The sequence below is a fragment of the Budorcas taxicolor genome, chromosome 19 (assembly GCF_023091745.1).
Source record: "Budorcas taxicolor isolate Tak-1 chromosome 19, Takin1.1, whole genome shotgun sequence".
In the NCBI taxonomy this organism is placed as follows: domain Eukaryota; kingdom Metazoa; phylum Chordata; class Mammalia; order Artiodactyla; family Bovidae; genus Budorcas; species Budorcas taxicolor.
Window position 1 is genome coordinate 25954799 of NC_068928.1, and position 20500 is coordinate 25975298.

At 42.6% G+C, this 20500-nt stretch overlaps 2 protein-coding genes across 4 annotated transcripts; one reads left to right on the forward strand and one right to left on the reverse strand.

The window, feature by feature from the left end:
- Nucleotides 1–315: 315 nt before the first annotated feature.
- On the reverse strand, nt 316–4018 carry MIS12 (MIS12 kinetochore complex component). Of its 2 annotated transcripts, none has more exons than XM_052658668.1 (2): nt 3944–4018; nt 316–986 (listed from the first exon to the last, which is right to left on the reverse strand). In XM_052658668.1, the coding sequence occupies exon 2, from the start codon at nt 934–936 to the stop codon at nt 316–318; it is 621 nt and encodes a 206-aa protein (XP_052514628.1). In that variant the 5' UTR covers nt 937–986; nt 3944–4018. The 2 variants fall into 2 exon arrangements, with proteins under 2 accessions (XP_052514628.1, XP_052514629.1); XM_052658669.1 differs by lacking the exon at nt 3944–4018 and adding an exon at nt 3706–3752.
- Nucleotides 4019–4431: 413 nt separating this feature from the next.
- On the forward strand, nt 4432–13039 carry DERL2 (derlin 2). 2 transcript variants are annotated; one of them, XM_052657937.1, is made up of 7 exons: nt 4432–4557; nt 5420–5485; nt 7409–7482; nt 8575–8668; nt 9606–9801; nt 10100–10190; nt 12501–13039. In XM_052657937.1, exons 1-7 carry the CDS (start codon nt 4465–4467, stop codon nt 12604–12606), a joined length of 720 nt encoding a protein of 239 aa, XP_052513897.1. In that variant the 5' UTR covers nt 4432–4464; the 3' UTR covers nt 12607–13039. The 2 variants fall into 2 exon arrangements, with proteins under 2 accessions (XP_052513897.1, XP_052513898.1); XM_052657938.1 differs by having other exon boundaries at nt 4453–4557; nt 5423–5485.
- Nucleotides 13040–20500: the final 7461 nt, after the last annotated feature.

A 20500-nucleotide genomic window follows, 5' to 3' on the forward strand; every position in this document is an offset into this window, starting at 1 on the left:
ACAACTTTTACAAATATCTTTGAATGGCCAGGGAAAGTTTTAACTTCTTCAGTCATGTCCCCAAATGAGTTCTTAATGAACCAAGAACCCCTTCCCACCCATTACAGACCTCTAAGCACAGATGCTTCAAAGATTAGTTCAACATAAAACACAGATGCTTCAGGAGAGTGGACTAAAACAGGAGGATGTGGAATATAAGAAAGCGTGAAAAAAGAAACCCTCCCCAAAATATGCAGTTCACTAGGATTAAGAATATCATCAATATAAATCCCGTACCAGTCCACCTTCTGAGAAACTCCTTTTCCTATTGAGAAATCAAGATATTTTCAATCGTTTGCTTTCCCTTTCCACATTCTCTCTGATAGTCTGGAGTTTTCTGGAGTTCTGGATCAGGAACACCAAGCCCTCCCTAAAATCACTAGCCCCATGGTCTCTGCCAACGTTTTCAAGTTCATCAAACAAAGACAATGTCTGTTTGAGTTTGGCCTGAACGATTTTTTGCTCTTCTAATTCTGCAAGAAGGGCCTGCTTAGTGCACAATTCAGTCTTATACTTCTTCTGTAACTGTTCAATTTCTTTTTGGAGAAAGTGGAATTCTTCCTCACTGTAAGAATGTGTCTCCTGAGATTTATCTTCTGGAAGCAAGACGTTTGGGGGAATCCGCAAAATCAACTGTAAGAAGAGCTGCTCCATTTTGCCAAAAAGGTTATCAAAACGTCCTTTCATGAAGCAAAGAAACTTTTCTGTGCACTTGCGAATCTGGACTGGGCTAATCGCACAGTCTGGGATGCCATCCAGCTTCTTTAGAATAACCTGTTCAACAGCCTGCATCACTTCAAACAGGTAGTCTTGAAAGGCAATGTAGATCCTAAGCATGCAAGTCTGCGGTGTGAAGCCAAAGAACTGGGCCTCATAGGTCATTGGATCAACAGACATCTTGGTGTTTAGTTTTGTTTTTTGCTTTGTTAATTTTGACTGTGAACAACCTGCAAACGTAGTAAGAAAAATTTTCATTTGTTTAAAAAAAGTAACAAATTACATTATAGACAGCAAAACAAACAAAACAAACAGCAAACAAAAACTATAAAGTTTATGTTCCTTGATACTTGATGCTACTTCCAGCCTCACACATCCACAACAGGATACAAATCCTGCCTCTCTGAGAGTCTCATCAGCCTATCACCTCCCTTCTTCCTCCTCTTTGTCCATTTCCCTCACCTCTCAGTTACTGAGGATTCTGGCCCGTGGCTCAGCCTTCTGAATTGTTATCACCCCATGTAAATGTTCAGATTTATATGGATGATATAACCAATGCCCTAGAAACTCAGTTCTTCATCTCCCCTTTTTCAGACCTTCATCTCCACTCTTTTAGCGACCTGGGTATTGACATTTGTAACTTCTCTCCCCAACTCTCCTACTTTTTGACCACAACCTCATATGCTAGTCTTCCAACACTCATTCCTATATTCATATTATATCTTAATCTTCAAGACTTTCAGCCCTCTGAGCCTCTCTTTTTAGTCTCTCCCACTTCACTTCCCCTGCTGCACTTTAGGCTTCACGATCTATCAAGTCAACCACTCCTTTGCCAATGTCCTCAACTCCCTGTCCTTCCAATCTTGCCATCTGAAAAAATACCAGTAGAAGGTGAGGAAGCCTCCAGTAAGCTTTACAACCCTGGCATTTTCTTAAGGGTCTGGGAGTCATTCCTTTCAAATGTAAACATCTAAGAAAATAGCATTCCTATCTCCCTGTCACTGTGGGTGTTTAACCTAGGGACCTTTTTTGGGCTGTAACCAGATACTTGTCATAGAAATAAAAGAAGTTTCATTATTCCTGCAGACAAATTAGTTAAAACAAATGGCTACCTCAATTACCAGGCAAATTTAGGATGAACCTTATCAAAGAATCTGAAGCAAGTGGTTCTGTCAAATCTTTTTATAAGACTGTGCTGTTAATCTTGATAATTTATGTAATGGCTAAAAACAGAATGGTAGTAATAGCTTAACAGTATAAATAGGGTAGAATTTGTATCTCTGTAATGCCATTTACAGATTATCTCTAATGCATTATAATCTGGATATGCTTATTCAGTAACAGAACTGCTTTCTCTTCTTTGTCTTGTGGAGAGGATTCTGTGGATTAACAGGATTTTAACTTCCTCAACATTTCCCTATGCCTTCAGGATCATTTTTTAAATTTTTCATATGGCTTACAAGGACCTTCATCATCTGACCTTTACTAACCACTGTCCTCCTTTAAGTACCTTCAGTTTAATTCAGTTCATTGGCTCAGTCGTGTCTGACTCTTTGCAACCCCATGAATCACAGCACACCAGGCCTCCCTGTCCATCACCAACTCCTGGAGTTCACCCAAACTCATGTGCATCGAGTCGGCGATGCCATCCAGCCATCTCATCCTCGGTCGTCCCCTTCTCCTCCTGCCCTCAATCCCTCCCAGCATCAGAGTCTTTTCCAGTGAGTCAACTCTTCGCATGAGATGGCCAAAGTATTGGAGTTTCAGCCTCAGCATCAGTCCTTCCAATGAACACCCAAGACTGGTCTCCTTCAGGATGGACTGGTTGGATCTCCTTGCAGTCCAAGGGACTCTCAAGAGTCTTCTCCAACACCACAGTTTAAAAGCATCAATTCTTCAGCGCTCAGCTTTCTTCACAGTCTAACTCTCACATCCACACATGACCACTGGAAAAACCATAGCCTTGACTAGACAGACCTTTGTTGGCAAAGTAATGTCTCTGCTTTTGAATATGCTCTCTATGTTGGTCATAACTTTCCTTCCAAGGAGTAAGTGTCTCTTAATTTCATGGCTGCAATCACCATCTGCGGTGATTTTGGAGCCCCCCCAAAATAAAGTCTGAAACTGTTTCCACTGTTTCCCCATTTATTTCCCATGAAGTGATGGAACCAGATGCCTTACATAAGCATAAGTGAAGTAATTAACGCTTCTAATTTTTGCCAATCGGGTGAAATGGTTTTACAGCGTTGTTTCTTGAAAACCAAAAACATCAACCCCCCTGCCCCACCCATACACACACACAGGTTGAACACTGAGGACTGAAACTACCAAAGAGTCTCCTTGCCCCACCCAACAACTTACTGTTTACATTAGCATGACTCTACTATTCTAGACCAGAATAATATTTTCATTGTCCAAATGGTTGGATTGTTCATTATGAAACCCCCAGCCAAAGACTGATGAACTCTACTGGGATGCGTGGCGTGCGTGCTCTCCCCGTGTCTGACTCTTTAGCTCCCATAGACTGCAGGCCGCCAGGAGCCTCTGTCCATGGAATTTTCCAGGCAAGAATACTGGAGTGTGTTGCCATTTCCTATTCTAGGGAATCTCGCCAACAATTTGTTACAGCAAGATTCTCTGAAACTCTTGCTTCAGCAGTTTCTACCAATACTGGACTGCTTTTCATGAGCTCTACCCAATCCTAAACAAGCCTCCAAACTAAAACATCCGCCTTAAACCAACAGGGCCTCTCTTCGGGAACTGATCAAGTTCTGCTTTCAGTTCAGTTCAAGTCGCTCAGTCGTGACCTACTCTTTGCGACCCCAAGTCCTGCTTTAGGTTACTATTATCACAAGCCTATCTTCTCTGCAAGCCTTAGATTTCCTGAGGGCAGGATGAGTAAGGCTTCAACCGATATTACAGGTGATACGCGGGAAGTACACAGGTCACCTCAGCGAGTTGAGGAGCCGAAGCTCCAGAAACCTCCGGGCAGGAACTACTTCCGGCTTGAGAAGTGGCTCCCGACAGGCCCCGCGCCCCCGCTGCATGCCGGGGCCTTCAGGGTGGAGGTTAGTGGCCCGCTGGAGACGCTGCTCCATCAGGCCGCTCTAGCGCCCGGGATGGCGCCCCACCGAGTGCCACCTGTTCCCGCTTTTCTTCAGAGAAAATGCAGCCCCGTGGCACTTACCCAAGCGACTATAAGAGAGATGAATTCGACCAAACACCAGCTTCCCGCCACCTCCTTTAAACCACCGCAGGCTGCCAGAGATAGGCGGCGCGGTTGACTCCCCCAGATTCTGACCGCTCTCTGCTTTAGCGAACGACAGCAAGGGCAGGATACCACCGCGCTCCTAATTGGCCGACTGTCCGGGGAGGGGGCCACCTAGATTGGTGACGGAAAAGAGCCGGGCGGGAAAGCTAGCTGTGGCCGGCAGGGATTGGCAGAAGGAATCGGTATTCACTCCCTTCCCCGAGACGTTGGTGGGTGGAGAAGTTAGGCTGGGCCGCCGCGGAAACGCAACTCGTGATTGGCGGATGTGCTTTTCTTCGGGCTCTAGCGGTTGGTGGCTGGACGGTTGATCAGCGCTGATTGGATAGCAGCGTAACGGGGAGGGCCCCGCTCTGGTTCCGCCCTGATCCCGCCCCGCCGCTGGGATGGACTGGCGGAAGGGGAAGTGGGGGGTGGGGGGGCCGGCGGCGGTGGGGAAGATGGCGTACCAGAGCCTCCGGCTGGAGTACCTGCAGATCCCACCGGTCAGCCGTGCCTATACCACCGCCTGCGTCCTCACCACCGCCGCTGTGGTGAGCAGCTGCAGCGCCAGCTTCTCATGAGTTGTACTGGATATGCCCGGGTCCTCGGGAAACTGGGGTTTGGGCCTTGGGGAACCTCAGAGTGGTTGGTCTCAAGGGTGGGTGGAGGCGTACAGGGCTCACTCTGGGGTTCAGCATCGCCCCGTAAGTACTATCCAGTGATCCAGAAAAAGAGGTGCTGTTCCATAAGGGGTGGAGGATCAGGACTGCGGGTCAGTTTCTGAGACATAAAGGCAGGACCTGTACCAAGTCAGGGCTGCGGGAGCCGCCCACCCAGGAAACGTGTCTGAGAACTCTGATGGTGTTCTCAGATCCACAAAATGATCCTTTGTGACTACTGGGAGGAAGGTCCGCTTAGTGGAGAAACGTAGACGTTGAAGATAGAAAGATGAAAGTTGTTGAGCGGGAAAAGTCTTGAAATAAGGAGACTTACAGAGGTTGGCTGGAAGTACTCAGCCCTCACAGTGGCAGGGTATTGAGTCTTGGTTCGAGTGAATTCTGTTGCTTCACACAGTTGTTTTAGGTGATGCCCATGTATTGGGCATAATCCTAGCAGCTGGTCTTCCTTGCCCTGAATTTAAGACATTACCACCTGCCTGCCATACCTTCACATCAGCCTCAGCTATTGAAACAACAGACTTTTATTTTGTGTTAGGTATTGGGGAACGCAAAGAATTGTGCCAGTTCTAGAGAACTCTTTACCAACCTTCCTCCAGCTTAAGAAGTAAACCTTAAATAATTCAGTCTAAGTGACTGAGAGTGGGAAATTGCGAGAACTACCAGTCTTTTGTAGTAAATGATGATATTTTGTTTCTTGATTGACTTGCTTCAATAAGTTGTTTTTCTATTTCAGCAGTTGGAACTGATCACACCTTTTCAGTTGTACTTCAATCCTGAATTAATCTTTAAACACTTTCAAGTAAGTGGCCCATCACAACTGCCATTTAATGTTGCCGTTTTTAAACTTGTTTTTCTTACTTTTAAGTAGCTAATCCTGCCATATACTATCTCAAATAACTCAGTGGGAATATTTGATTATAAGTGTTGGGGGGCAGTGGGGGAGTACAAAGCAATGATTCTGCAGCCTGGAACTTTTAAAGATATTCTCAAGATCCTCAGCATATACCAAATCAGAATCACCAAGGCTGTGCTATAAAGTTGCCTGTATGGTTTTGATTTGATGCGTCCAGTTCCTATATTTAGGAATCACTGGTTCACATTTAGTAGTATAGATTGAGAGGAGACTGGATCCGCTAGTTGTCCAGGGAGAGTCAGAGAAGGTGTCCATATGTAGTCCATCCAGCACCATGTGGCACAGTCACCACCTTGGTGTTATCCCTGTGATCCAGTTCAGAAACTCAATGAGTGCTCTAACCCATCTCCCAGGTATCACATCATCCTCACAAAGACTGACATCTAAGAAAACGCCAGTTTATTAGATTACAGTGAGAGACAGTCCTTTCCAGTAATTAGAATGCTAAAGAGGGATGCATTTTTTTGTTCTAGGATCATCATATTGGCCATAGTCGAAGTAAGAGAGACCCAAAAGCCAGTAATTCTGTTTCTACACCTGCTGTTCCTCTGTCACAGAGGTGTTTCATTCACTTTGTACCCGTTGAGCTCCAGCTTGTCTTTCAGTATGCAGTTTTTGTGTAGCCTTCTCGGATTCATCCTCCTTTGTGTCCCTAGAGTATCTGTAAATACTTTTTTTTATATCTCTCATCTCATACTTGCACTTGTTTATATGCCTGTGTCACAAGGTTGAGGACTCTACAATCCTGGATGCAATTAGTATGCAGTAAACAATTCTGAGTTGTTTCAACTTTAATAGTTAGCAATTCTTAAGAATTTAATGATCGTAAAGGAGTCCCGTGAACCCTTATCACTGCCTTCTTCCTTCTGCACTCACAAGGCCTTCACTGGGAGCTTTAGCTCGATCCAAACAAACACGGTTTGATTTTGCCTGAGGTTAAACTCTTCACACCATGTGTGAAATTAGGAGTTCTAGGTTTGAGTTCAGAGCCTCCCTATACAAGCGGTGTGATGTTAGGCAGGCCATTTAAAAATCATCCAAGTCTCTTAGTTACATCATGTGTGAAATGGGGATGGTATTGCCAGCCTCCTCATCTCACAGGATAATTAAAATCACATGAGATAATATTTTAAAACACTTTAAATGTTAAATGTTCTATCATTGTGAGTAGTTCTTATTGCAGGCGTGGATGATTTGGGTGGGGAAGAGTATATCAGGGTTTGAAAATAAGTGCATATCTACCAGTTAAACTAATTATTACAGTATTACATCTTTATTTGTAGTGAGTTGGCTATCTGTTCAGGCTAGTACTCGAGTATTTGCTTTAGAATTACTCTTTACTCTGGATGTTTCTGATGGCTAATATAGAAACAATTGCTGTTAGATCCTGTAATTTCCTTTGGTATCTTGAGATTGTTCATTAGATTGTGATACTACATATATTAAAGCTCTGTTTCCTAGTCTGCAGATTAACCTAGTCTTGGGCCATCACACTTTTCCCATCATTTGCCTGACCATATGGTATGGATTTTTGTATTTTTTTTTTAATACAATCACAATTGTAAGTTTTCTGTCCTGTCAGGCTTAGAACTTTCCAGGGGCAAGTGATATCTTTCAGACTTTCACTGAAGCGGCACAAAAATTCAGTGTCAGATTGTGTGTCTCACTTTTGAGTTTAGAAAATAGAATCACCTATTTGTGGCCTTTCAACCATTGTAGTCATAGGCTATCTCTTGTCTTAATATGAAAATGTTTCCTGGTATGTTTTACTTAATCGGTCTTTCTCTTGATTTTTTTTTTTTTTAACAGATATGGAGGCTAATCACCAATTTCTTGTTTTTTGGGCCAGTTGGATTCAATTTTTTATTTAACATGATTTTTCTGTATCCTTTACTAAGTGGGGTTAGCATAGAAACTTTAGTTTTACTTAGGAAATACAGTATTAAGTTTGAAACAATTAACTCTGCTGTTTTTGCTACCATCTCACCTGTAACTTCTGGCTATTGGCTCAGTGATACACAGAATAGTTGGTCAGTTAGTAATGTTTTGAGGGTGTTTGTAGGTCACTGTTTATTCAAATGGGAGGTATTTAATTATAAAATGTTTACATTTCTGTCCATGCGCCACTTACAGATCTGATTAAGGAAAACCAGAGTGATTTAATTGAGGTGTTCTTACAAAATAACACCAAGGGGTCCCAAGTGATAAAGCCCAACCTGGAAGTGGGTTCATGGGGGATGGAGAACTTGAGATCTACTTGGATCTCAGTTGCTGGTTCTGCCGGCTGGAAAGACAGTGTTTTGTCTGCCAGGCTCACCATGTTCCAGTTTGTTGAAAAAGAGGAAGGGTTTTGCTGTCGTCAGATGGTAATTGGGGCCACCGGGCAGGGCATTTCTCCTGCGCCCCAACCCCCTGGATGAAGGGGGGAATTTGCAGTTCAGCTTATTTGTAGTAGCCAAAGAGCCTTGTAGGGGTAATAGGCTTCCTGCCCTGGGATGGATTCCTGTGTCTTCTCTACGATACATCATTCTGGTAAGTTTCTAATAATTAAATTTTTTCATTGAAATGCCTCCTTGTTGACTGAAGTATAGAAATGCTTAACTACCTGGCCTTAAAAAAGCAGATTATCACATGAGGCTTCTTGATGGGGATTTCCACCAAGTTAGGTTGTGAAAAAGCAAGGATGGTGTAGATTGTGGTGTGGCTGAACATGGGAAGACAGTACAGATTTGAAGCATTTTTATGTGGCGTCTGGCTTCGTTTCCCAATCAGGAACGGTTTTTGTAAAACACAGAGCCATTGCCTAGAATGCCTGGAAAAAGAGAAGTAACAATAATACCACTCACGAACACTCTTACAGAAACAAAGTCTTGACTTCTCACAAATAACGGGAGTCCAAGTGTACTTAGGTGATACATTCAATTTCACTTTCTTCATTTTTGTGTACTTAACATTTTCTTAACTTGGAACTTAAGATATCGTTACTGTCGAATGCTAGAAGAAGGCTCTTTCCGAGGTCGGACAGCAGACTTTGTATTTATGTTCCTTTTTGGTGGATTCTTAATGACCGTATCCTTCGACGAATAGAACAAATACAGGAAAATACTAAAGAACTCCCTCTCCTAAAGCTTTTCACCTGTCTCCCGAAGTGCACTAGAGGCTAGAGACTGGGAGTGAATGTCTCAACTCTCTGCGCCCGCGCCACCCCCTCCCCCTCCATTTTAGCTTCAGGCTCCTGTTTATTTTACAGCCCGCTTTATGTAACAGCTTGTCTAAGCCTAGAGGTTGCACAGGGTGTTTTTCCACTGCGAGCAAGTCTGAGAGACTTTAACCCAGTTGGGTTACTATTAGAAATCTTAGATGTATTCTGGTTGGTGGTGTACTTCACTTTTCTTTTTTTCCGGCTGTGCCACGGGGCTAGTGGAATCCCAGGTCCCTGACCAGGGAATGCACCCAGGCCCTCGTCAGTGAAAGCATGGAGTCAAAACCGCTAGACTGCCAGGGACTCCCCAGGTATTCTTCAGTTTTAAACTAAGTTGGTGGGACATTTATTTGGTCACCATCAAAACTGATAGTTGTGGGGTTTTTTTTAATAAATGTCAATAATAATAGTTGTCACCAAACTTAAATGGAGCCCTGTCTGACAAGATGGTTTTGCCCCAGCTGCCTTTATTTCACTTTTAAGAGTCCTCATGGTGAATGAGCTTTCATGTAATAACTGACCAAAGTATTAACATATATTCCAAAGAAGCAAGAACTTCATGAAAGCAGAATATTAATTTGAAGTAGCAACAATCCAGGTACCTAAGCAGGTTTTTGCCTGATCACTCTGGATAATTATTTTTAGGCTATCCCCCCTTCCCCCCCCCCCCAGCCTCGCCCCAAACATGTAACGACTGCTTGCCTTTCCTAATTCAAACTTGTGTTAGAATACAATCCGTAGTTCTCTTGCCCAGTCTTCCCTGTTAACACTTATGTTGCTATTTTCCTTAATGTCAACCACTAGCTTTTTGGTTTGTTTGTGAGCTTAGTTTTCTTAGGCCAGGCCTTTACAATAATGCTTGTCTACGTGTGGAGCCGAAGGAACCCGTATGTCCGCATGAACTTCTTCGGCCTTCTGAATTTCCAGGCCCCCTTTCTACCCTGGGTGCTCATGGGCTTTTCCTTGTTGTTGGGGAACTCAATCATTGTGGACCTCTTGGGTAAGATTCTTGGCAGTACTTTTTCTATTATTTTACTTACAAACTTATTTTGTCATACTTGTCATATTAATTCTGTCTGGCCTTCATATATAGTTATTGTAGGATTGTTTGATAGTTATATGCTCAAGGACTATAAAGTTCATTTTCAACTTTTTAAAAAATATATTACCAGCTGAGCTGCCAGGGAGTCCCAGTATATTGACATTTCTTCCTATGTAGAAAGATGTTCCATTGGTACAGATACCTGCAATCAAAATTCTAATCCTCTCCCTCAGCCTTTATTTCTGGTTGACTCTAGGTATTGCAGTTGGACACATATATTTTTTCTTGGAAGATGTATTTCCCAATCAACCTGGCGGAATAAGAATTTTGAAAACACCATCTATTTTGTGAGTATTCAACACCAGGTTATGTATTTCTTGCAGATAAACCAGGACAGGGTCCCGGATCTTGTTTTCTTGGGGCTCCCAAAGCTCCCAGCACACATAGTTCAGGCCAGTAAATATTTACAGATTGAGCAATCTGGCTGCCATTGGGGAGCATTCAGATTGGGTGGGAAGAGCCAGAGTTGTGGCCAGAGGTTCAGGGTGTCCTGAGGGTAACGTGGTGATTGTTGTCCCACATGACCACCAGCACCTCCTGGCCCCGGGAGGAGCCTGCTGGTTCCACGTAGCCTGCTGTCTTAGTTTAGAAATGTGAAGTAGCAAGGTGGCAAAAAGCTGGCTAAAGAAGGGTTTCTAAAGGTGGAATGTCTGGTCTTCCAAACAGGTGGTAGAGGGAAGCAGTGAAGTAGAGTAGAGTAGAAACAGCTCTCGGCTAGAAACCAAACATAGGCTGTTTGTTCTGCCAGCCAGCTGTGTGATTTTAAACAACCCCTTCTCCTTTTTCCATACCTCGGTGTCCTGAGGGTAGAACTTTGATTCATAGCACCTCCTTCTATGCCAGAATTTTGTGTCCTTGGGGTGTACTGCATTATGAAGAGTTCACTTAAGGGATAAAATGTGAGTTCTTATAAAATGTTGGTTGTAGAATAACTGAAAGAAGAAAGTAAAATCCTCCATAACCCCACCACGTAGATACAACAGTGGTGGGATTTGATGCACTTTTTGATATGTATTCATCAGTCTTTTACTGTCTGTAAACTTTTTAAAAAATGCTATCTCATAGCTTTCTAATGTATCATATAATCATTTTTCCATCATAAATTTCTGACAAAAATTAAAACAGCTGCATGAAACCCCCAGTATGAATGGAACACGATTTAGGAATCCCTCACTGGACACTGACATCCTTCCTGTTCTTCCCTCCATGATTGGAGTGGTGAACATCCTTGAGCTACACATCCATGTAGCCCATGTCGTGGCACATCCTTTGCGCACTTCCGTGATTGTTTTCAAAGGATAAATTCCTGCAAGTAGGATAGCCGTTTGGTTTATCACCAGACTGCCATCTGGAATGGATACTCAGGTTTACATTTCCACCAGCACCATGTGTCCATTTCCCTACATTTTCATAAAATGTGGGAGAAGTTGTATTTACCTTTTGCTAGATTTTTAGCTGTAAAATGGTGTCTCATTGTTTTCCTTTTTTTTTTTTCCTAAAATTTCAAAACAGTTTCAGACTTGCAGAAACTTGCAAGACAGTACAAAGGACTTTTTTCCCTTAAGTGTTTGAAAGTGAATTGTTAACCTGCTGCCCCATGATCCCCTTTAATGTGTATTTTCTTCTACATAGTCAAAGTCTGGAAAGAAACGTTAATCCTCAGACCCAATTCCACTTAGGGAAGTTGTCCGGATTTTTTTATAGCACAAGAATGCAGCTCAGATTCAGGTGTTGCGCTTCGTTGTCATGTCTGTTTGGTCTCCTTCAGTTTGGAGCAGCTTCTCAGTTTTGCTTTGACCCTCATGACATTCACATTTTTGAAAATTGTAAGCCCATTTTTGAAGAACATCTCTCAATTTGGGTTTGTCTGATTTTTCCTCACATGGAGGTTCAGGTTTTTCGTCCTTTGCAGGAACATCAGAGAAGTGATACTGCATTCTAATTGCAGCCTGCTGGCACAGGGTTGCAGTTTGTTAAATTTGCCAGAGTGGTGCTAATTTTGATTACTTGATTAAGGTATCTGCAGGGCTTCTCCACGGCAAAGTTACTTTTTTTTTCTCCTTTGTCATTAAATATTTTGTGAAGAGGTACTTTGAGACTATGGAAAACATCCTTTTTCTTATAAAATTTGAGTTCATTTATATCTGCAAGAATCCATGGTTTCTCATTTTATTCATGGCTCATAATTCCTTAACATTGTTGTTTACTTTGATGCTTATATTGTCCCACTGGCTCTGAAGTACTTCTTAACATGTGCGATCTAACTTTTGTAAAATTTCATATGTAAACATTTTGGAAGAATATTGAAAACACCAACATAATTATCTCTGGGGATTGAGGATGTCTTGCCCATATGTTTCCTGTTTTCTCTACGATTCCATATATTGCTTTTGTAGTAAAAATTAGTAAAGGAGGTAAAAGCTAATGTAAATGTGCAGTAATTTTGAATACCTTCAAAATAGGCGAACTGTTTCATTGGTAGGCAGACAAAGTGCTTATCCATTGGTGGACACGCTATGGGATCTTTTTGATCTCGGAGTAGAATTTAAGACCTAAGATGACCCTGGGACAAATTACATCTGTTGCCTGTCTTTTAGGAAGGCTATTTTTGATACACCAGATGAAGATCCAAATTATAATCCACTACCTGAAGAGCGGCCAGGAGGCTTTGCCTGGGGTGAGGGCCAGCGCCTGGGCGGCTAAAGCAGCAGTGCCAAGATCAGGACCCAGCTAGGAAGGACTCAGTGACACACCCATTGGGATTCTTTTATCCTCTGTGTTGCAAAAGTGTGGGCACTTTTGACAGCTCAACAAGAATTTTAACTCCAGAAGCACTTTATGAAATGGCACACTGATTCCACCCAGAAGACATTTCCAGCAGTTTGCCAGTGGTTCCTCACTACACTGGTACTGAATGTCTGCTCTCTCAGAGCCAAAAAAACTGGAGCAACAAATACCCCGCCGCCTGTTAGGAATGAGTACCTGATACTTGAGTTCTGTGGTGACGGGCAGAGTGTTTTTCTCCTCTTCCTCCTCCTCTTTGATAGACGAGGCCGTGGTGTAAATGGAAGTTTCAGAGAGGACGAAATAAAACTGAATTCCATCTCTCTCACTGAATTAAAGCTTTTGTGTGTGATCTTTTAAATCATCACTGTGTCTCCCAGCTCTCCTGCACAGGTCTGCGCTCAGAGCAGTCTCCACGCCCCCTCTCCCTGTGTCTTCATGGCCTTCAACTGGATTTCATTTCAAGGTTGGAAATACATGGCTGAGATGCCGAGGCTGTGCACACCTCTTACTAACCCAGAGTGCCAACTCCAGTGGGAAGAAGATTTGTTTCTGTTGCCCAGATAGTTTGTTCTCCGTTTGTGTTTTATAATACTTCAAGGTATCAGACAGTGTGGGGCAAGGGGTGGAGGCAGAAAGATAGGCTGGATCTAGGTGTTCTAGATCCTGCAATTCTGCTGTGGGAGAGTCATTTAGGATTGATGCTAATGTGCCATCATTTATTTACTCTATTACTCCATTTGGAAATATCCAGGGAAAGGCAAGTCACAGCCACCATTTTGGAAAACATTTAAAGTTGGAAATGAGTTAGAATGTTGATTCTGGAGCCAGAGAAGTGAATACAAGGATACATAGCTCCTGGGTCTTTGGCTTGTGAATATTTATCACTTGCTTCATGAAAAGCCAAGAAGCCTTCAGAGCCAAGTACCTGGTTTACCTTCCTAACCAGGTAGAAACAGGACAGGTTCACAGAAGTCAGCAGTGGTTCAGTAAGTACTTACCCCAGATGTTCACTTCTTGGGGGCTCGACAAGTTTGTTATCAGACTGTGTGTGTAAGTCAGAGAACTCGGATAGAATGAATACCCCAGAAAAGATTAATTCAAATTGTTTTAATAAACAGCATGTAGGTCTGGAAACATTTCCCCCATAGTTCCAGCTTGGTTAAGTGGTGGTTTTCTAGAGTATGAGAGTTTTCTTGGAAAGATGGACATGAGGTTTAGGTTAAACATAATAAACATCTTAATCATTTGTGAAGTGAGCAGTATTTTTCATACCTTTCAATGGAATACATGTCAGTAGTGGAACCTAATATAAGTACATGCTGCTAGTCAGTAACTGAATATGGTTGTTGCAGTTTTATGGGATGTGGATTAATGGGACTGATTTTTTTTCTTTCCTAAGTGACTTAAAAAAAATCTTTAAATGCCAATCTTAGAATATATAGTCCTTATGGGAATCTTTAAGTTTTGTCTGTTCAAGAAAGCTTGAATTTAATTAGAAGGTTGGGTTTTTGTTTTGGAGCTAGAAATCGATTTCTCTAGTTAAATTTGTTCTCCTTCAGTTAACTTTGGAGTTAGGTTCTTCCAGAACACACGTCTTTTTCTTAAGTCAACCAAAAAGTGAGATTCGTTACATGGAATTGCGTGACTAATTTACCTGACCTACATAGAATTTAAAGGATTCCTGGATTCCACCAGTAATACTGAAAGGTGCATCTGACTAAGGCATAGCTTTTTTGTTGTAGAAATACAGTATACATTCATTAAAAAAAAATGGACATACAAATTGCATCTCCATAGGAGATATACTTCATACATTTTGCTGTGTTTTTTCCACTGTGGATTTCTCTTCATTTCTCCCTTCCACTTGTTCTTTCCCTTGTGTGTCACTCTTGTGTGTCCTACTATCTTTCATACCTCTTGTTTAGTCTCTAAGCAGAGAGCACCCGAGTCCTAGATCTTGGCAACGAAACCCTCACTCTGTCTCTGGGGCCTTTGAAAGTTAGGAAACAGTGTTACTATTGGGTAAAGGACCTCCTAGAATTGTCATCTGTCCTTGGTAGCCTGCATTTTATGTTGTGACCGTTTTCCTTTAACAGGTAAGTGCCATCCATGTTGCTAGTCACGATATTGCCATTGTTGTCAGTGTCCTGTAGTCTGTCTACCCCTAAACTACTTACTGTTTTACAAGTTTGCATAAAATTTGTTGCACTTTGTATAATCAAGTCACTTCTCTGCTCGGAAATCCACAGTAACTTCTTAGGAAGCCCACATAGCAAATGCATACTTCTTGTCTTCCTCTGAACCTCAACTCCTACTTCTAGCTAACAGGGACCTCAGTTTCATTCTCGCCCGTCCTTCAAGGCCTGGCCCAATTCCTGGCTCCTCTGCAAACCTTGACTGTAGGGCCCATTTCATTGTCTATCTTCTCTGAATTCTTATGACCCTTCAAGGCTGTACAACATACTCTTAGACCAAACTGTCTTATATTGTTCTTAGCTGGTACGTGTATATTAGTCTTGTCTCTTTCCTGAGAATGTAAGCTCCTTAAGAGCAGGGACCAATTCTTACATTTTTGTATCTACCACAGTGCCTGGCCCAATGCTTGGCACATGGGTGCTGAATAAATACTTTATTGATCAGCAAACTATTATCTGGCATTTTTAATTATAGAGGGATTAATGTACATGTATGCAAGCTTCTACCTATTTGCTTGTGACTGTCAAAGTGGGATGGAGCACAACTGAACATGATCAAGGGCAGGGTTTGGTGGTCTGACAAGCCAGCCAGCAATGACCACCAGCTGGTGTGGCCATGGTCATTCTCTGCTGGTGTGGACCATTGCAGAGCAGTTAAGCATGACGTGTGTGACAATTCACCTGTTAAAGAAAAGCCCAGATACTACTTGAACGCTAACGCTATTCGCTTATAACCATCTGTATGTGAAAGCCGCATACTTTCAGAGAGAGAGCCTATTTCAGACTACTAACCTGAGGGACTGGCAGAGAGGGTGATGTATGTAACACCACTTAACGCCAACAGACGATTTTATTTTCCAACTCTGTTTCACTTAGCTCTGAGGCTGCAGAATAGCTGGGTCATTAGGCTAAAGATTATGAATGAATTACCTGTGCATATGACTGTTTTGCCTGCATCATGTTTTGTTTTGTTTCAATTTGAGCCAATATTAAATTCACAGATTTCACATGGAAACCTTCATTTGGGGCTTTTCTTGGAAAAACTGGAAGATCTGGAAAAACCAGGCCTACATGGCAGCTATGGGCTAGAGATGACTAGTGGCTGTCTCTATAGACAGGATCTGTGCTCTGCTAAGAGGTTATTTCACTTGCTGGTATCACCTGCCAGGTACTCTTGTAACCATGTGCAGCCTGTCTCCTCCCTTAGGTTACTTTGGAAAGCACACTAGGGAGAAAGGACTTGAGGTCTTTTTTATACTCCTAAGTCCGCAATTGGAGACTTAACATTTAGATATCACTCAGTTCAGTTTAGTCGCTCGTTCGTGTCCGACTCTTTGCAACCCCATGGGCTGCAGCACACTAGGCCTCCCTGTCCATCACCAACTCCCGGAGTTCACTCAGACTCACGTCCATCGAGTCTGTGATGCCATCCGGCCATCTCATCCTCTGTCGTCCCCTTCTCCTGCTCCCAATCCCTCCCAGCATCAGAGTCTTTTCCAATGAGTCAACTTTTCGCATGAGGTGGCCAAAGTACTGGAGCTTCAGCTTTAGCATCATTCCTTCCAAAGAAATCCCAGGACTGATCTCCTTCAGAATGGATTGGTTGGATCTCCTTGCAGTCCAAGGTACTCTCAAGAGTCTTCTCCAACATCACAGTTCAAAAGCATCAATTTGGCGCTCAGCCTTCTTCACAGTCCAACTCACATCCATTCATGACCACAGGAAAAACAATAGACTTGACTAGACGGACCTTAGTCAGCAAAGTAATGTCTCTGCATTTGAATATGCTATCTAGGTTGGTCATAACTTTTCTTCCAAGGAGTAAGCGTCTTTTAATTTCATGGCTGCAGTCACCATCTGCAGTGATTTTGGAGCCCAAAGAAATAAAGTCTGACACTGTTTCCACTGTTTCCCCATCTATTTCCCATGAAGTGATGGGACCAGATGCCATGATGTTCGTTTTCTGAATGTTGAGCTTTAGGCCAACTTTTTCACTCTCCACTTTCACTTTCATCAAGAGGCTTTTTAGCTCCTCTTCACTTTCTGCCATAAGGGTGTGGTCATCTGCATATCTGAGGTTATTGATATTTCTCCCGGCAATCTTGATTGAAGTTAAAAAGCAGGGTGACAATATACAGCCTTGACGTACTCCTATTCCTATTTGGAAGCAGTCTGTTGTTCCATGTCCAGTTCTAACCGTTGCTTCCTGACCAGCATTTCTCAAGAGGCAGGTCAGGTGGTCTGGTATTCCCATCTCTTGAAGAATTTTCCACAGTTTATTGTGATCCACACAGTCAAAGGCTTTGGCATAGTCAATAAAGCAGAAATAGATGTTTTTCTGGAACTCTCTTGCTTTTTCAATGATCCAGCAGATGTGGGCAATTTGATCTCTGGTTCCTCTGCCTTTTCTAAAACCAGCTTGAACATCTGAAAGTTCACAGTTCATGTATTGTTGAAGCCTGGCCTGGAGAATTTTGAGCATTACTTTGGTAGCGTGTGAGATGAGTGCAATTGTGTGGTAGTTTGAGCATTCTTTGGCATTGTCTTTCTTAGGGATTGGTATGAAAACTGACATTTTCCAGTCCTGTGGCCACTGCTGAGTTTTCCAAATTTGCTGGCATATCGAGTGCAGCACTTTCACAGCATCATCTTTCAGGATTTGAAATAGCTCAACTGGAATTCTATCACCTCCACTGGCTTTGTTCGTAGTGAAGCTTCTTAAGGCCCACTTGACTTCACATTCCAGGATGTCTGGCTCTAGGTGAGTGATCACACCATCGTGATTATCTGGGTCATGAAGATCTTTTTTGTACAGTTCTTCTGTGTGTTCTTGCCACCTCTTCTTAATATCTTCTGCTTCTGTTAGGTCCATACCATTTCTGTCCTTTATCGAGCCCGTCTTTGCATGAAACATTCCCTTGGTATCTCTGATTTTCTTGAAGAGATCTCTAGTCTTTCCCATTCTATTGTTTGCCTCTATATCTTTGCATTGATCACTGAGGAAGGCTTTCTTATCTCTCCTTGCTATTCTTTGGAACTCTGCACTCAAATGGGTATATCTTTCCTTTTCTCCTTTGCTTTTCGCTTCTCTTCTTTTCACAGCTATTTGTAAGGCCTCCTCAGACAGCCATTTTGCTTTTTTGCATTTCTTTTTCTTGGGGATGGTCTTGCTCCGTCTCCTGTACAATGTCACGAACCTCCATCCATAGTTCATCAGGTACTCTATCAGATCTAGTCCCTTAAATCTATTTCTCACTTCCACTGTATAATCGTTAGGGATTTGATTTAGGTCATACCCAAATGATCTAGTGGTTTTCCCTACTTTCTTCAATTTAAGTCTGAATTTGGTAATGAGTTCATGATCTGAGCCACGGTCAGCTCCCCGTCTTGTTTCTGCTGACTGTATAGAGCTCCATTTTGGGCTGCAAAGAATATAATCAATCTGATTTCAATGCTGACCATCTGGTGATGTCCAATATAGAGTCTTCTCTTGTGTTTTTGGAAGAGGGTGTTTGCTATGACCAGTGCGTTCTCTTGACAGAACTCTATTAGCCTTTGCCCTGCTTCATTCTGTACTCCAAGGCCAAATTTGCCAGCTACTCCAGGTGTTTCTTGACTTCCTACTTTTGCATTCCAGTCCCCTATAATGAAAAGGACATCTTTTTTGGGTGTTAATTCTGGAAGGTCTTGTAGGTCTTCATAGAACCGTTCAACTTCAGCTTCTTCAGCATTACTGGTCGGGGCATAGACTTAGATTACCTTGATATTGAATGGTTTGCCTTGAAACTGAACAGAGATCATTCTGTCGTTTTTGAGACCGCATCCAGGTACTGTATTTTGGACTCTTTTGTTGACTATGATGGCTAACCAATCTAATCACATGGACCACAGCCTTGTCTAACTCAATGAAACTATGAGCCATGCTGTGTAGGACCACCCAAGATGGATGGGTCATGGTGGAGAGTTCTGACAAAATGTGGTCCACTGGAGAAGGGAATGGCAAACCACTTCAATATTCTTGCCTCCAGAACCCCATGAATATATGAAAAGGCAAAAAGATAGGACACTGAAAGATTAACTCCCCAGGTCGGTAGGTGCCCAATATGCTACTGGAGATCAGTGGAGAAATAACTCCAGAAAGAATGAAGAGATAGAGCCAAAGCAAAAACAGCACCCATTTGTGGGTGTGACTGGTGATGGAAGCAAGGTCCAATGCTGTAAAGAGCAATATTGCATAGGAACCTGGAATGTTAAGTCCATGAATCAAGGCAAATTGGAAGTGATTAAACAGGAGATGGCAAGAGTGAACGTCAACATTTTAAGAATCAGCAAACTAAAATGGACTCGAATGGGTGAATTTAACTCAGATGACCATTTAGATATCACTATTGTCTGAATATTTATGTCCCTGAAAAAGTCATGCTGCAATCCTCATGATTGATGTGATGGTATTAGGAAGTGGGACCTTTGGGAGGTGCTTCAGCCACACAGTGGAAGCCTCACGAGTGAGATTAATTCTTTACAAAATAGCTCTGAGATTCCAAGCCCCTTCCATCAAGTAAGGACACAGCAGAAGGGTGTCAGCAGGACTTCCCTGGTGGTCCAGTGGTTAAGACTCTGAGGGTTGGATTCCCAGTGGGGGAACTAAATGCCTACATGCCACAGAGCAACTTAGCCCACGTGCCACAACTATTGAGCACACACCACAACTAGAGAGTCCACGCACAGCAACAAAAGATCCCACATGCCACAACTAAGACCTGAGGCAGCCACATATTATATATAAAGTAGCATCAGTGAGCCAGGAAATGGCCCTCACCAGAAGACAACCAGGCTGGCACCTACAGAGCTGTGAGCAATAAATTTCTGTTATTTATAAGCCACCCAGTCTGTAGTATTCTATAATAGCAACCTGGAAAGACTAAGATGTTATTTCCCTTTTAATTTTGGGTTGAGTTTCTAGATTAATATTTAGGGGAAAGGAATTAAAAGTCAATTTATCCCTAAATTAGGTTTCCCAGGTGGTGCTAGTAATAAAGAATCTGCCTGCCAATGCAGGAGACACTAGAGATCCAATCCCTGGGTCGGGAAGAGACCCTGGAGAAGGAAACGGCAACCCACTCCAGTATTCTTGACTGGAGAATTCCATGGATAGAGGAGCCTGGCAGGCTATAGTCCATGGGGTCGCAAAGGGTCAGATATGACTGAGCAACTGAACACACACATTCTTAAATACATATCTGCTATTAGTTCAACATGCACATTTCAGTAGCCCCTGGTCACTATACCATCAACAACTAGAGGAAAATTACTTCTGATCTGGAGGAAAGGGGAAGGAGAATTTTTAACAGGTTCACAAACGGGGAAAGTCTCATGGAAATGAACTTTAGAAGGTGCCTGATGTCTTTAAAGTGAGTTGAAGCTTACCATGAATTCTGTGGAAATTGCTTTTCCTGTACACAAACAGCTACTTGCCAGTCTTTCTGTGGCGAATTAGCAAATCCTCTAGAGATCTGAATTTAGGAGGGGAAGGAGGAACTAATTATATCCTATTTCCCGCTGGAATTCTGAATCTTTTCATTGATTGTCATGTGTATGATGAGACTGGGAGTCCT